The 17,691-nt window shown below is 41.8% G+C and overlaps 1 protein-coding gene across 6 annotated transcripts in view; it reads left to right on the top strand.

Moving 5' to 3' along the window:
* Positions 1 to 17,691, top strand: part of LOC113572372 (metabotropic glutamate receptor 7) — a 122,175-nt gene that overhangs the window by 100,565 nt on the left and 3,919 nt on the right. For all 6 annotated transcript variants that reach the window (XM_027001866.2, XM_027001867.2, XM_027001868.2 and 3 more), the window contains 2 exons: positions 1,202 to 2,137; positions 15,856 to 16,102. In XM_027001866.2, the coding sequence (XP_026857667.2) occupies positions 1,202 to 2,137; positions 15,856 to 16,102 (1,183 nt within the window). The remainder of the gene's footprint in view (positions 1 to 1,201; positions 2,138 to 15,855; positions 16,103 to 17,691) is intronic.

Below are 17,691 nucleotides of genomic sequence, written 5' to 3'. Positions count from 1 at the left end.
ATTCAACGAACATTATCAAGACATTAATGTTTTAGTTTTAATGATTTTTTTTTTTTTACTACTACTATTATTATTATTATTATTATTAGTAGTAGTAGTAGTAGTAGTAGTAGTTGTAGTATTTAATGAATGTATTTAATTTTATTCACATAATTCTTGTTTGTTAAAAAATGTGTATGTGTATTGTGTGAATGCAAAGTATTTTTTTGCTTATTTTATTTTAAAAATGCAAAGTGGGGTCAAACCTCTGTTATTAATCAAAGGAGTGGTTGGTGTCAGTGTTCCGTTCAGTTAATGAATTAAAAGCATCTGGAAATAGTTCACCTTATGTAATGCAGTTTAATTACTTCTCTTAAAAATCACATTTTATTTCTCACACTACCCCTGTGTATGTTTTCATTATAATCAGTACTGCCTCCATGGAGACTGTTGCTTAAAATGACAGGAATCTTTTTTCTAAATTACTTTTGAAATCATAGCTGGTTAAATAATAAGGCTAGAAGAAATATTTAAAGGGAACAAATGTTACACAATCTTGAACTAATGTCTGGAAAAGTCATTCTATTTAATATAAATGTAATGTGCAAGTCTGGTGCTCAGTTTTCCTTACTAGTAACTGTATTTAATCTCATCTTATGTAATTGGCTTATGCTGATTTTTTGTTAATTCATTTACTTTTCATTTACAGCACAAAATAATGCTTTTTAAAATGGTTTAAAATGCAGTATTTTCTCTAAAGAAATAACACTGAATGAAAACCACTAATTCACATTTGTTGCCGCAACTCATGCTGTTGCTCCTTAAAAAGTAGGCACCTGTCACACTCCTGTGAGATTCCCAGTAACAGATGTAACAGATGCGTTTGTGTATTGTTAAAAATGCCACAAATACACGCTGACCAGACGGCACAGGGTGATGAATTCCTCTTGAGCATTTGCATATGAAAAATTTGCAAAGAAAAAACAAATGGCAGAACCCAAAGGCAAGCCAACAGAACAAGTTGCACACATTCTTTTACAGTGTTGTTCTACGTATTCTTCCCAGGAAGTCCTAATGTGAGATCAGAAATGAGCGGTTTTTCTGTTTGTTCTGTTTTTCTGTTCTAAGGCCTAACATGTCGTCATGCTCCAAAGAGTCTATATGTTATAAAGCTCGTGCAGCTTCATGAGAGTGATGCTTGTCCGTTCCTTTCCTCTCGCAGGTGGAAGACATGCAGTGGCCGACTGGTGAGCTCGATGTCCCCGGCTCCGTCTGCAGCCTGCCCTGCAGGACGGGCCAGAGGAAGAAGACGGTAAAGGGCATGCCCTGCTGCTGGCACTGCGAGCCATGCGATGGCTACCAGTACCAGTACGACGAGACCACATGCAAGCTGTGCGCCTACAACATGCGGCCCAACGGCAACCGCACCGGGTGCCAGCCCATCCCCATCGTGAAGCTGGAGTGGCACTCACCCTGGGCTGTCATCCCCGTCTTCCTGGCCATGCTGGGAATCATTGCCACCATCTTTGTCATGGCAACATTCGTGCGCTACAATGATACGCCCATCGTGCGTGCGTCGGGCCGGGAGCTGAGTTACGTCCTCCTCACGGGGATCTTCCTGTGTTACATCATCACCTTTGTGATGATTGCCAAGCCCGACGTGGCTGTGTGCTCCTTCCGACGCATTTTCCTTGGCCTGGGCATGTGCATCAGCTATGCGGCGTTACTGACTAAGACAAACCGCATCTACCGCATCTTCGAGGAGGGGAAGAAGTCAGTGACCCCACCCAGGCTGATCAGCCCCACTTCTCAGTTAGCCATAACATCTAGCCTCATTTCTGTGCAGCTGCTTGGCGTCTTCATATGGTTCGGCGTGGATCCGCCCAACACCATCATCGACTATGATGAACAGAAGACCATCAACCCTGACAAGGCCCGAGGGGTGCTCAAATGCGACATCACAGACCTGCAAATCATTTGCTCGCTTGGATACAGTATTCTGTTGATGGTCACATGCACGGTTTACGCCATCAAGACGCGAGGAGTTCCCGAGAACTTCAATGAGGCCAAGCCCATCGGCTTCACCATGTACACCACGTGCATCGTGTGGCTGGCTTTCATTCCCATATTCTTTGGCACAGCTCAGTCTGCAGAGAAGGTAAAGCATGCATTGTACTGTTCCATGACAGGGAAGCTTTGATGTGTGTAGAACAAGTTTTGATTTTTTAAAATTCGCAGTCAAGTGCAACAACAGGTGGTGTGACAATATAGTCTTTTAAGTCAGTACGTTATCAAGTCAGCGAGATGACAGCTAGTAAAACCTAGCAGCGTGACAGGTGCCAATGCGCCCCATCTCATCTCTTTTGGAGTAATGTCAGCATGGCCGTTCTTTGTGTAGGCTGAAGGGGATGATCCCACAACAGTGAAGTGAGGGGCCTCTTCTTCCTGGTGAAGCACAACCCTCAGAGAAACCACCCGAGTGAATTTAGTTACAGTTTCAAAAAATCTAAATGCCATCATTCGTTTCTTTTTTTGGTCTTTTACATTTATATGAGTGTGACTATTCCTTGTGCCATTATTCCCTCTAAGGAAAGCAACCACGGTTATGTATCACTTTTAGCTCCATTTCAGATCCATTTGCAGGCAGATGTTACTGTAATGGCTCTGCTTTGTAATACCTGTTAGCAGCAGGCAATCCAGATTCTGGCTTTTTTACCTCTAAAGCAATCATCCATTTTTCATCCTTTCAGACAATATGAAAAAATTAGATATAAATTTTAGGAGATAGGCGGAAGTGTGATGTTCTCATTGGGTGGAAGGGCTGACAGGTATTAATGACTCAGTTAAAAGATCAGAAGCAAATGTCCCTCCACATAGCCTTTTTTATTCCATTACCATAAGGACACATGCTCATTATCTGCACGCTTGAAGAATGGGTCTGTTTGTCCTCATCTGAATAGCTGAACCAAAAAGCAATTACTTCAAGAACAGGGTAGCAAAGGAACCAACTGATTCCAGAGCAGATGGCACATTTAATAGCGATGGACTTGGGAAGTTCAATCAAATGGCTGTCGTCAATACAATGAGCAATTTAAAAGCCAGTTCCTCTCTTGCCATACAGGATTTTCTCATATTTCAGATAAACTCCCTAAGAAGTCCTCCATACACTGTACCGGTACACACAAAAAAACAGAATAGGAACCTGACTAGATACATTTAAAAGGCTTTGCCTCCGATGTGCCATTACTTTGAGCCAGTACGGAGTCTGAGGAGCTAAAGATGAAGCGCGGTCCTAGGAAATGAGAGCCAAGCTCGTTAGTGGGGCCAGGGGCTCGACTGTAGCCGAGACAAGCCACGCGTGGCCTCCTGACGTCAGCTGGAGCCCCAGCAGAGTGGAAAAGTAACGCCCCTGCCTGCGCTGCTTGTCACGCCTTACCTGGCAAGCTCGCTCCTGAATACAAATGACACTAAGCTGCTCTCACACTGGTAAGGCAGCAGGGGTTCTAATGAGTGAGAGTGTGTGGATGTGTGTTTGGGGGTGGGACTGTGTGCATGTTTGAAAGGGTGAGTCAGATACACAAAGCACAAGGGGATTTCTGAATTGCCAAAGCCTAGCCATGTCTCACCAGCACAAAAAATAATGACTTCACCTAGCTATGCAAGCACCGAAGGCACATGTCAGGGAAGATAAACAAGGAATTTACCAGGCGGTGGAGAAATTAATTGCACAGTGAATAGCCTGTAGTACCTGGTGCAGCCCAGAAGACAACTCGATTTTTTATTAAAGGCAATTTTAGATGTTTTCATAGTGAATGTCTGACTAGCATCAGTGCAACTGTCATGAGCTGTAATTGCTGGCACTTTTTCCTCTGTTAAAGGTAAGCAGTCAACTGAGAGACATAAAAAACCCTTGTTTTAGTGCCGATGATGGTGGAAATCATAATTTAGAGTAAATTAAGTGTCAAATGCTTTGGCCCTCTTTACGTAATGTGCTGCCATGTCAAGTTTGTCACACTGTTTACTCTCCCTTTCTAGATGATTGGATACCTTTTGCAGCAGCAGGAATAATTAGAACCATGTAGCGAAGGATACAGCAGAGAGCAGAACGATCTGAACAGCAGAGAGAGCAACTACACATCACAGCAGTATAGCAAAGACTTGACTTAACAAGTAAAGTAGATCTAGTGCCCTAGAAAGTTCTCTCTAGAATAATTGTAGTCTCGGGGCCCACTGAGTGTTGTCACAAAAGATCCTTAAATGTTTTTAAAGCAAAATGGACACTGCAGCAATCAGCTCCTAAATTAGGTTGAATGTGATATGACAATGTGACAAAAATATGCTTGTGCACTGCCCTGTCAAATAGGCATCACCTATCCTGCTTGTTTATAATGAAAATACCCTCCATGGGTTACCACCAAACACGGTAAACAGGAAAATGTGTCACTGGATGAACTAAAATGTGAAGAATATTAAACACTCAGGGAAAAAAGCATTCACTTCAGGTCAGATTTAAGGAACCCTTCTTGATACATCAGTGGCTTTGAGCTAAAAAAAAAAAAACAGTGAATAATGGTGATAAAACAATTGTGAAATAATTCCTGATAAAACAATTGTGAAATAATTCCTGATGATGGCAATTTAATTAGAGACTTAAATATGTATTGGTTTGGTCACTGCAAATGTTGGGGGGGGGGGGGGGGGTTTACCTGCAATTTATACTGTGCTTAGTAGCACATGAAAATGCCCATATAAGCATGAATACATTGTAATTAAATGGAAACAGACAGGAGGGCATGGCAGAGTGCCCAGCAGGGCTCGCTGTTCTGCAACAGGGGTCGTCTCTCCCTTCTGTCTGCAGTGGCACTTTGCTAGTGTTCAGTACCGCACTGACTCTGATTCCATCTTAGTGCCACCCTACTGACTCTGACCCTATTCTAGAGCCCAGTATCACTGACACTGACCCTGTGCAAGAGCACTACCTTACTGACTCTGAGGCAAAATTTAGGTGAGCAAAGATGACATTAATGAACATAGCCGAGACCTTGGCTGAAAGGAAAGCAGGGTTTGCAAGGGCAGAATTTATTAGTCTGTCTACACTTAGAGTTGAACCTACAGCAGGAATTGCCTGTTTCCTGTCTACGTAAAATATTGATTTACTGTTTTTTTGTGTGAAAACAGGTATTTTGTCATTTAATAAGTAGTTGCTTAGTAATGTGTGATATGGAAGATTTTTCATCAGTAGATTGGAGCATTCAGAAACATAACGAAATTAAATTTACAATTTAGCATTTGGATACTAGTAGTTTAATACTGTCAGTAATGATACTTATTTATACTCCTGTCAGTGGAAGAAAAAAGACAAAGACAGTTCTCAGGAATTTTTGGAAACATTTAAATTTACAGGATTTTCAAAGAAATTCCAATTTCTTCTGTCGCTATGTAGTTTGAAAAGAGGATAAGACCTATGTCTGAGAATCATATTGCTCTCCTTTTAAAAGCTATAATCAAAAGTTATATACACTTCTCAAGTTCTCTTGGTCAGCGCAAGGGCCTCTTCTGGACAGCATAGAAAGACCTTCATTCATCGAACTTAAACTTTCAATGAATTCACAGAGAATTTCAGTGAAGTTAGTTGCCTGAGGAACAGGTGTCCGGAAGCGTGTTGCTCAGAGAGGGACTAGCGAAAGGGCTGGCCTCGCATCTTTGCTGAGCTTCCCACTGGGCCGAGCATCAGCAGAGGCAGTCGACAATTCCACGCCGCTTCAGAGAAATCCCATGCTGAAACTGAAGGTGTTTCATTAGCACCGTGCTAGCAATGCCAGTGTTAACCTGTCCCCTGCCATAAGCTGTAAGTCATTTCTGATGCTACACAAGTTTGATTCGAACGATTGATCCCATCACATGCATGGCAAATAATATCAAATGAAGCTGCATGCAGTTTGAAGGAATAGGAGTCTCATTTTGACAGATCAAATAATCCTTTTTTTTTCCCTGCCAATTGTTCAGTATGCCAATTTTAGACCAGTTAAGAAACCAGTACTAAACCAGTACTAAAAAGACATCAGTTCTTGGTCCCTGGCCTGTTTACAATAGGCTTATCTTTCTTGATTTGTAACACCACAAAATGTAAGAAGCTCGCCAAGATCAATATGAAACAGGATAAACTGCAAAAAATGTATGGTAAAAAAATGTAAATGGACAGTAAAAAATGAATGGATGTAAAGATGACATCCATTAAGGCATGTGAGTATCTCACTGTGTATGGCCACTGGAAGTGGCAGAGAGCAGTTTTTCTTGATTTACCTACCACCATGTGTCACCTGCGCTGGGCCTGGCGGGAGCCTTGGAGCCTTCTCGATGTGGAACACCTGCCACCCAGTAATATTGCAGTCAAAGGAGAAAAGATGACCCAGTGGTCAGGTCCCATCTGGTATCCCGCCTCCTCTGCCCCCCAGTCAGAGTACAGTATTCATTTATTAGCCCTCCTCCTTCTCATTCTCTCTTCCCATGACACCTTATACCTGGGTACCCCCCCGCCGGCTTTTATTTTTTTTTTTTTTTTTTTTTTTTTTTTACATAAGACTAATAGCCTGGCTATATTTGACCATGCCATTAGTCACGAAGCTGGCTGGCCAGGGATGTGGTTGTACAGACCTAGGCTTTAAATGGTAAATTATCTTATCCCTCAGCAGGGAATTCAGAAGAAGGAGTGTTTATAGATACTCTTTTTGACAGCTGGAAGGGGTTTATATTACCTAACAAGACTAACATACATATGTGCAACATATATCAACACAGCAAATAATAACACACGTAGAGGCCAGATATGTTGTATCATGTTCATCAATATGGTTCCACTGTAGTCTATACTAAAGGATCTGGTGTGGTTTTATTTATATAGATATAAATATACATTCTTGTATTTACTGTACATATTGTAACATTGTTCAGATGCAAAATGAATGTAGCTGAGCTTAACAATTAAGTATCAGGATCACTGAATGTCTGTAAACACCAAGCACCAGGATCCAGGCTCCAGTACCATGGACAGCACTTATGCTAACTTAACTGAGAATACTCAGTGTGCTGACGTTAAGACAGCTCTTATAACAAACCAAAACAACGGTCTGCAAATCTAAGATGGGTTCTCACCATTGCTGAGATTTGTTTTTCTATTCTTGACAGCTTAGAATGAATTGGTTTCGCTGCAGTGCGATGACTCAAGAAAAACCAGGCTCATCTGCATTTCTAAAACAAATATCCTTCTGGAAAAAAAGTAAAGCAGAGAAGCAATATAGGTCACATCACAAAGAGCACAAATGTGTTACCTCTGAGACTTATACCTCTGCGTTAGATTACAGCAACTCGAAGCTTCCCTGACACTATTTGAATATGCAAATGCACATATGCATATTTTTGCATAAGTCCTCCCCTCATGGGTGGTTGAGAATATCTGAACACTGCAGAGGGTGAGAGAGAGAGTTTGGTTACATATTAATATGACATAATACCAGCCCCTGCGTGGCAGTAATAACACCTGCTTGAGAGTGTGTGTAATGGACAGATATGGGAGAGTAATCTGTAGGCTATATCTTTAGGCCCCTTCAGTCAGAATGCAAATGCTATAGACGTAATTCAGACAGAAGAGGCCTGATGTGAGCTTTAAGCAGACATTGACATATGCCATCTGGAGCTCTATTTATATCTTCCTATTGTTTTGTCAAGGCTGAGAGTAAATATCTTTCATAGATCACAGTTCCATGCACCTGGCTGTAAAAGCCTGAGTCCATCGCAAAGCTGAAACTATTCTTGCAATTTAGGGACTCTGGATTTAAACCAATACCTTAAATAATTTCTATTGGCCTCTTAGGCTAGAGGCTTCTTATTTCGTTCTTCATCTTAAACATATTATTCAGTAAGTACTGTGAATTATTCAGTAAACATATTAAAACTAATATGAAAGGTGTTTAGTTACAAAAGTGAGGAATGAAAATATGGACTCACCTGTGGGTCCTAGAAGTTTAGGGGTGTCTTGATTTATGGATTTAAGCATTGACATATGGCCTTCTATGTCTTTAAGCTACTGATATTAAATAACCAAAAACATTCACAACACTGCTGCAAAGCCATTTCAATATATTTGCCCATACCCACATATGCAATTAAGTTGGTTTTGTTCCTACATTACAGTACAGTACATTACACTGCAGTACAGTCAGTACTGTACTCTATTTAGACACCACTGTTAAGCAGCAGCATGTGTGTTCCAAGCTGGCTGCTAACTCTTTGTGTGTCCTGCACACAAAATCAGTTGAGGGACCATGCGGAGGAATCTCCCATATAAAAGCATAAGCGTACTTCAGGGTTAGGGAAAGCCAGCACAGCCAGTGAGCTGAACTATATGCTAATCAGAGGTCTATATCTTTCCAATTCTGCTGAAATAGAGCAACGGCAGCCTCATGCTGTCTAACAGCAGTTCAGAAGCTGCCGATTCAGAAGTTCCTAACTTCCATACTCTCGACAGCAGCGAAGCACTACAGTGAACCTGGCATAAATTCGAATGCTGTCTTTGCCAATGCATCTGTCTGATCACGGTCACCTCCACCGGCAACAGCACAAAACAAAGAAAGGGCTGTAAATGTTTGATATCTGTCAAGGTTCCTGCTGCTGCAAAGATGAGAAAGGCTTTTGAAGCACATTCACTGGAGACGTTTGACATTTGTTTATTGCAGTGTTTTGTGGCCGAGCTAGCCTGTCTGGCCCTACCATTTAATAACTATGTCATTTTTTTTCATGAGTTACTGAACCACATCAAGTCAGTGTCATTAGCGAAGTGCCAGGGACCTTAGAGAATGCTCCCAACAGAAGTCTGACCCAAATTTATCCGCCACACATTTCTCTCATTAGTGCCATCACACACGGATCCGGGTTCAAGCACCTTTTCAAAGCCTTATTGTTCAACATGAATGGCAGAATGTTCTGGAAATCTTCCAGGCACATGCACTGCATACAAAGCAAGGAACAAGCTTAGCATTTTTACCGACGTGCATTCATATTAATACGCAGGCTTGTATTTTAAAATGGCACTGTGATTTCATGTGCACCTTGATCACCTGGCAGAATAGCACACGCTGGTCCTTGTGCCACTCTGATGAGCACATCAAAGCCATGTGCAATGCACAAGAAACACATATATGATGTCGGACTTTCTGGACTTCTCATGGTGCTGCCAGAAACTTCAACCAGAATGGAAAAGCAGTGGGGAAAACCAGGATACCGGGTTGATCTTTCCATCCCCTCTCTTGCAGCTTTTTCTTTTCCACCGTTTTTTCCCTTGAAGTGGCCTACTTTTGAGGCGGCCCCAGCGGAGGTAGTGGGACACGTCCACCCCACTGCGAATGGTAGCAGCAAACCAGGGAGGGCTTCTGACAGCAGGCCTTTAACTCAGACACACCTCTGCAGTTTTTCTCATTAGCTGTTGTGATCACCAGGAGCGATCAGAGAAGCAGAAAGATCACTGAAGGTCTGGTGTTTGTAGGTTAGATGGAGAAGATAGGGGAGTTGTGGACAAGGCTGGGATGATGAAGAGATTTGTCAGAGAGCAGAACAGCCAGTGGCCCAGCTAGCCGAACTGAAGGGATATCATAGACTTTAAAGGTAATCTAAGTACTAGAACTGGTAGTAGATTATGGTTAGCTGTGAACGAAAATGACTGACTCTTGGAGGGTGATCATTACAGCAAAGCAATGGACCATTATTGGAATGTTAGGTACTTTCATGCAACCAGATCCAAGGATGAATGCTTATAAATGATTATATCTGTACAGTGACAGGAAATTTAGTGTCATGCTGCATGTATTGTTTTTCTGGTTTAAAGGCAGTTTAAAGAGAGTACAGAATAACATTTACAGAATGTGGAGATCTTTTCACGGATGTCACAAAAGCCTGATGTATGATGGCTGTTTTCAACTATTTGAATAACTAATCTAGTCTTTAATTGAACATTATCATAAGACAAAATGGATTTATAAAGATATTTGTGAACACTTCCTATTCGTGGAGATTCTTAACAATTATGAACAAATGCCAGGGAAGGTTTAAAGTGACTCTCTGTAGTGGAGAATCGAAAGCACAGCAGATAGAAAGATTTGAGGCTGCATTATTTCCACTATTTCAACAGTACCTAGGTCTAGCTGATGGAGTCCACCACTTTCTCTTTGGAAGTGGCTTGAGCAGTTGTTTTGGTTGGGTTCCAGTGGCTAATTACTTTTCCCCCAGATATGCATTCCAAAAAAAAAAGTGTGGTGAGTACTTGCTTTTTTTCTCTCAATTTTTTCCCTTTCAGAGCGATTTAAACATAATCGCACAATCATACCCCGAGCAGGTGCAGGCAGTTCCCATAAATCTCATTATGTTTCTTTTATGCATTCATTTACATAATCCCAGCCCACATTTAGCTTCTGACTAGTACATCTATGATTATAAATGCACAGCAATTGACCCAAACTAAATTTATGCTTTTTCATGTTATCTGTTCATTTTTTTAAAAATACTTGAAGCACAGTCATCTTCGGTGACATTTTAGAGCTTTGCCATGCTACCTCCAGCCGACTGTGAATGCAAAAGCATGAATTCTAAATGTCTATGATAGACATATGTAATGCATGTAAGGGGCCCAGTTTTGCAGTACTTTCTAAAGCATTTTATTACCACCACTACTTGTTTCAGAGACATATGAAAAGAGTTGGGTGAGAAAAAGGGTAGCATGACTGAGCTCGTTCTTACTTTGGGCCTCTCGAAGACTCTCTGTGAGGAGTTATATCCATTAGATCTGATAGATGCAACATACAATAACGTTGCCCTTGCGCTGACACTTTTGTTGTTATGTGTTGCTTTGACCGAGTTCTACATTACAGTAGAAGAATTTGAGAAGAGTTGTCGATGTAAAATTCATAACCTGAAACACTGGGACCCATTGCATCTCAAAGTAGCACTGCACATAGTAAATATGCAGCTTTGTGCCAAAGTTGACCCATGCTTCAATCCAAGTCACTGTTTTCATTCATTTTAGCTGTAGTCAAGGGTGTACATTTATGTCAGTGAACACATCACATGAGGCTTCAAATTTTGCAGCAGTGCTTACTGCTGGTGCTAGTGATATGGTTCATCTTACTGCTGGAATCGCACACACACTAGATGTATGTGCTTCCACACACACACACACACACACACACACACACACACACACACTCTCTCTCTCGCGCTAGGCATGGGCATGACAGTAGTCATGGTACTCATAAGATTAGTAACGCCTCCTTGTGTGGAATATGTGGCGTAATTCGCTTCATTGTGGGCCACACTACTGCAGTGAGACTCGTCAGCTGTTCGTTAACTGAGGTGTTGCTGTTCTGGGACCTGTGCTTTTGGGGAACCTAACAGCCCAGCATGAAGGTGTCCCTACGACACCATTAAAAGGGTAATGGAAAATATGACTTTTTGACATGGAGACAACCAGCTTTCTGCAGCCAGCAGTTCTGCCTCACAATTACAAACACACCACCTTTCAAATGGCGCAGCGAGGATTTGAAATGATCCAGTGCATGAGGACTTCTGTCATGATCAAAAGCCCAGGGTCATCTCCCTGTGATATTGATGTTATTGCTGTACTGACTTCCTTACATGCCAAGTGAATAAAAATAATTCATGTGCAATAGTCCATCAAAAGGAAGTATATTGTTGCAGTGATGTGTCACAGGCAATTTGCTAAACTATGTATCTCATTCGGATGAGTATCGTCATCTAATGGTATTCACTGAGTACATTTTGTAGTGTAATGCATACTGAAACTTTAATTTCTCCTGGATTCCTATATTAGCATTTTCATGATAACCGTGTAATCCATGCAAGTGAAACACGTCGCTTATAGATGGGTCACGTAAGGCTTACCACCCCTCCCCAAAAAACTTGGGATTCACACCCGAAACTGGCCCAACAGAAACTCCTTCGATCCGCTATGCAACATCTGTACTTCTTGCCTTAGAAATGTAAGTGTAACCATAAAGTGATCAAAGGGTACAGCGTTGTAGACTTATCCTTCAGTTAATTAGCGTTTACACGTCCTTCGTTAGATGAAGGTTTCAATGGAGTGAAGTCTTTTCACTGTAGAGTCACCTCAGAAGGGAAAAACAATGTCTTACGAGAGAGAGAGAGAAAGCTGACATGGTGCCAGACTAGAACCACAAAGGTAAGATGGGGTTTTGGTTTTTTTTGCCATACACATCTCTTTCCTACCTCCTCCACTTAACATGCACTCAGTGACGAAGCTGTCACTTTCATCTACCGCTACTAAAAGCACTGATCCACTGTATGCCAACGCCAGTTCGTCCGGAATTCACTAGCGGATTTCACGCTGAGCACGGGCCGTTCGGCGCATTCAGAGATGTCGCAGAGCCGCACGTGGTGGATCCCGTTTGCTCTCCGTGTGGGGCACTCGTTGAACATTTGAAGAGATGCTCTTGTGTCGATACTAGGTTTCAAAGTCAAAGAGGTTTACTGGCACAGCAACGGTGCTTAAGGATAAACGGAAGGCCTCCACCATGCTGTCCTTAAAAAGTACTGCACAACATTCACTATTCCACCCAAAATGCTTAGCAACAAGGGCAACACACTTCACAGAGACAGTAAATCTTTCTGAAGCATGGTTGTCATTTGCATTGTACCAGTAAAATAGCTATTTTCCAGCTTGATTTGTTTCCATACATGTGTAGACACAGGCCTGCTGATTACTCATTAGTATAGCATAAAGCTGCAGCCTAGTCTTGAATGATTATGGTAAATACTTCAAATCCTCTGATTACACTTGTCCAGTTTTAATTGGACCGTTTTCATTTAAGTGAGCATTTTAGCTGTTAATACGGATGTGTTAAAGATTCCACATTGTGAGTCTGTTACATTTGATCCCACAGTTGTCGAATCACAGCTGAGTGTCAGAAATAGAGACTGTTCCAGGTTTTACTCAGGCGAAAAAGATAAATTCTCAGAACTGGCACTGAACCATGCGGGAGTTGTGTCCTCTCGCGGTGTTTCTTTCCACGCTGCTCCACTCATGACAGTTGTATTTCAAGCACGATTCACATTTATAAACCTCGGAGCTTGTCTGAATAATTAGCGGCACTCCTTCCCCTGCCCACGCCTTGCATGTAAGCGTTTCAAACAAGCCGTAACATATAAAAAGTGTCTGCACCAATTAACGCCAAACTCCAAATGAACGCAAAACTGCAAAAAGAAGGGGAGCAATAAACCCGCTTAATCTGAGCCTGTACACATTTAAACACACACAAGAGTATTTGTTTATGGTAGCCCACTCTAGTCATCGATGACATCATAACCTCTTGAGCATAAATGGATGGCAGATGGTGTCGCTGACTGCAGGATGCGGTGGTGAGAACGGATGGTGTGGGAGTCACTCGCGTCATTCCATCTTTAACGGTATTCCTCTAGATGGACCCTTCTCGGAAGGGGAAGGGGCTCATTACAAAATAAACACATTTAGGGGATTACTTCCATGGTAACTTTATTTTTTATGTGGTGAAATTATAGTGAAAATGAGTTACCAAAGGCTGTTGGAAAGTTATAATAAAAAGTGTTTTTTTTTTTTTTCATAGTACGATTTTAACTCATACACGCTACAAGGGTTAAATATGTACAGTTATACAACAGTAAACAACAGGTTTCTCTTCAGCTCATCTAACAGGGTTCACTCAATTTCAGCTAGCAAACTTTTCTCTATTTGTATTTCTTAGTGTGCCTTTACCTGTAATGTGTCTTTGAGTTTCAAGACACACACCTGCAAATGAAAAATATCTTGATAATCGCGTATGCCTTAAGTCATGGGTGCATATGCACTCTTATATATCCTCATGCAAGAAGTTTGGCTTGTATGAGCAACAGAAAGCCAGCTAACTTTAAGATTAGTTTAATCCAACACTGGCATTATAGCTGGTTCAGCCCATAGGCATTAATAAGGTATTATTTCCTCTGCTGAACAGCAAGCTGCTTGGCTTAATATGGTCCACATTCTTGTTTGTTCGTCACAAATGGGATTTATGATGGCTTGAGCATCTAAACATGGGTTGATAAAGAAAGTTAACGATCATTGTGAGACAGTCACAGGCGGCAGTGAGGTATAGGTGTACCACTGGTCTGTGGGCTGAGAACAGTTCCAGTTAGCATGCATGTCATAGGCTGAGGGAAATGGCTTTACCTCTGCCATCACCGTGTGAGCATGCGCAGGGCATGGCCCTTAGATCTTGGTGAGATTCCACCGGGCACCTTCCCTGGGACTGACCCTGCACCCCTACTATGGCTGCCTGCAAACCTTACCACCAGGCACTGATCTACTACCAATAATGTTGTGCATTAGTAAAATATCTCTTCCTATTGCCATTGAGGGAATAGGGGTTGAGGTTAGCACTACCTAATTAAGCAGTGCTTATGTATCATGGAAAGCCTCTTCAGGAAATCCTTAATACATTGTAAATGACAGTGACAGTAGTTACTGTCTACAATTAAAGAATAAATACTAACTATAACAATAATATATAATTATATATAATTATAATAATAGCCAGTAAAAGAGGACAGAAAATAAAAATAGCTATATTGGCCTTGCGAAATAAATTCACATCATTGCCAGAAAAGTGGGAGAAGCCATATATCAAGTCTGGCGGAATTGTATGTAGATCATCTAAAAAAGGTGAGTAAAGGTTATGCTACCAGATAAAAAGAAAACAAAACAACAGCATCCTTGTAGTGACATCCCAATTCCAGGTTCATAATATCACATCCCTAATGTCTTTAGATAACAGATAAATATATAACACATATAATGATAAATTAAGCTAACACTTGCCATTTTAACCTTTTTAATTGGTGTCCCCCTCCTCTGCATTAGTAGTGGTTGAGCTCTGTGATTATCTGGTCGCCAAGGGCCCTGGTTTTCTACAGGTTTAAAAAAATAAATAAATGCATTGCACTCAAACCTGTGACTGTGTGATGGTGTGACATGAGCGCAATGAATCTCATGGAACAAAGGCTGCCATCTCTGCCATAGGCTGCCCTGGCACTGGACACACCTTTGCCCCTGCCTGTGCATTCTGTATGTTCATCTGTCACATGTAGCAAATGGAAGATTTTATGTGTGGTATATTACGTTTGCACCCTTGTGTAACTGAGGGCCTCACTGAAAGGATTTGCTTAAGCTGACCATGATAATACAATGTGCAAAATGTCTTTGCATGCACTTGGGAGCTCAGTAGGATTTTTAAGAAAAAAACTGATTACTGTGGTTTCCGTAAGTGCTCCAGAGAACCCACTTACGCCTAACCCAGTGAGGCGAAGACATTACCCATCAAGTTTAAGTGAGACACACCATGCTGTCCTCCAAAGCCGCATTATGACATCTCTACTGTTTACGCTGCGGCTCTCGAGAACCTGAAGTTAACTTCTTAGTGTTTCATCTTTTTTTGAGAGATAAAACTTAGTGCTTCCACAAAGTGGACATTTACTTTTAAACATTGTAGCATCCATGCAGTTATACTTTGTGGTGGACAGTAATATCATTTTTCAATATAACATGAACTAGGGGCCTACATAAAACCCTAGGGAGTACCTAGTCAGAAAAGAGGGGAAACAGCTGGGGTTCCAATGATTCTTTGCTGTTGTAATTCATATATAGTTTTCTTTATATAGTAGTGAAAACCAGGCAGGCAGAACTGGGCATGGAACATCACGCATTTACACCATGCCGAAGAAGGCCATTCTGGAGGACCTGCGCTATGGGCTGTAAGCCTTGCCTCTTTCTTCCTCTGTCCGCAGCTGTACATCCAGACCACCACGCTGACGATCTCCATGAACCTGAGCGCGTCGGTGGCGCTGGGGATGCTCTACATGCCCAAGGTGTACGTCATCATCTTCCACCCAGAGCTGAACGTGCAGAAGCGCAAGCGCAGCTTCAAGGCCGTGGTGACTGCCGCCACCATGTCATCGCGCCTCTCACACAAGCCCAGCGACCGGCCCAATGGCGAGGCCAAGACAGAGCTGTGTGAAAACGTGGACCCCAACAGTGAGTAGACCTCCCTTGCTCCACCAAAACAGCCTCCGCAGCCCCAACTTCTCAAGCCACAATCGTCCTCCACAGTAGCCCAAATCTACCTCTGCCACAAATAATGGTTTTGCCTTCAATGGCCATTTAAACACCATCAGAGCATTTTTGCAAGTGCCAGCATTTTTACAAGTTTCTGTCGGGTTTGGGGGTGAGGGGGTGGTGTGTTCACTCCAACCATCTCTGGTGTGAGTCACTTTCTTTTTTTTTTTTTGTGGGGATGCGAGCAGATGACTGACGCTCTAGTGCTGTTTCTGTGAGTGTGCTGATTAAAGCAAAAGGTGCTGTCATGGGAGAGGAAAAGTTGATTTTGGACCCTGCAGAATTTTCTGAATTGTAGGACAAGTGGGTCCTAGAATGTGATCTAGTCTTCTTCCAAGTTATAATAATCACAGAAACCTCTTAAAAAGAGATGATTCTAAAAAGGTTCATAAGCCACTTTTTTTTACATTTCAAAGGAAAAAAAATATTCATTTAATTGGGAAACAATTAAGGGTTTTTTCATTTCCCAGGGCTTCTTCAAAGGTAGTAACCTTATCAGAGGTGAAGATAAGAACAGGAGCGCTGACTCATAAGTATGTGAACTATTCTTGAAGAAGCAAGGTTAAAGTTTTCCCCTCACTCTTCAGAGGAACCTTTTTAACCAGGAAACCAAAGACAATTCCTAGCTGGGGTGGGGAGGGTTTGAAATTTTTTTTTTTCCATTTGTTTATTTTTACTTTTTCATTTTCACTGATCCTACTTCATCAGCCCAAAACCTTATGTTATAACACGTAGTCTTACACAGGAACTCACAAAACTCAGAGTAGACGTTCCCCACTGCATGTATGGGAAGTCACACATCAATATTTATAAAAAGACAAACTATCAGATAATATTGACAGTGTTGGCACTACTTCTGTAATATTTGCCATTGCCAATATAAGTGTTACTGCTTGTGTGCAAGCATGTCATGCGGCAGTCATGTAGCCAGCTAGCAGCGCCAGCTTGTCTCATTGCAGAAAGACAGCTCATGTTCTGCTGCTTTGGCCTTTGGCTTGCTCCAGCATGAGCTCCGCCCACTGAGAGAAGAAACTCACCCACGGGAAATGACCACATACAAAACGCACTGCAAGTTTGCATAGCATGATCATGCTCCCACACTAAAAGGAATACTTCACCCACAAAAATGGCAATTCATGAATTGGTGAAAGTGGTAGCATTACATGAAACAGGCACTAATAAGTGCTGGTTAACATGCAGACAAGATTAGCTGGTTCCCACTAGTCTGCATTCAGTGCTAGAAGGGTTTCCATATGTGGGGGAAGTAGTCCATTATCAGAAGACTATTTGAAATGTCGACAGCTCTGGCAAAAGTCCAGTTTGAGATGAAACCTAGTGAACAGCTGTCATTTTCTTGACAACACCAAATCAAGAAAATGGTTCTTCTTGACTCATTATCTTAGCTCTGCATTTCATTACCTCACATATATCTGAGGTAATAAAGTTCCCTCCACGAGCCTGGCCTGAAATTAAACTGTAATTTCAAATGGCATGGATATTTAGATCAA

The sequence above is a fragment of the Electrophorus electricus genome, chromosome 20 (assembly GCF_013358815.1).
Source record: "Electrophorus electricus isolate fEleEle1 chromosome 20, fEleEle1.pri, whole genome shotgun sequence".
Lineage (NCBI taxonomy): Eukaryota > Metazoa > Chordata > Actinopteri > Gymnotiformes > Gymnotidae > Electrophorus > Electrophorus electricus.
This window is presented reverse-complemented; position numbering and strand designations above follow the sequence as displayed.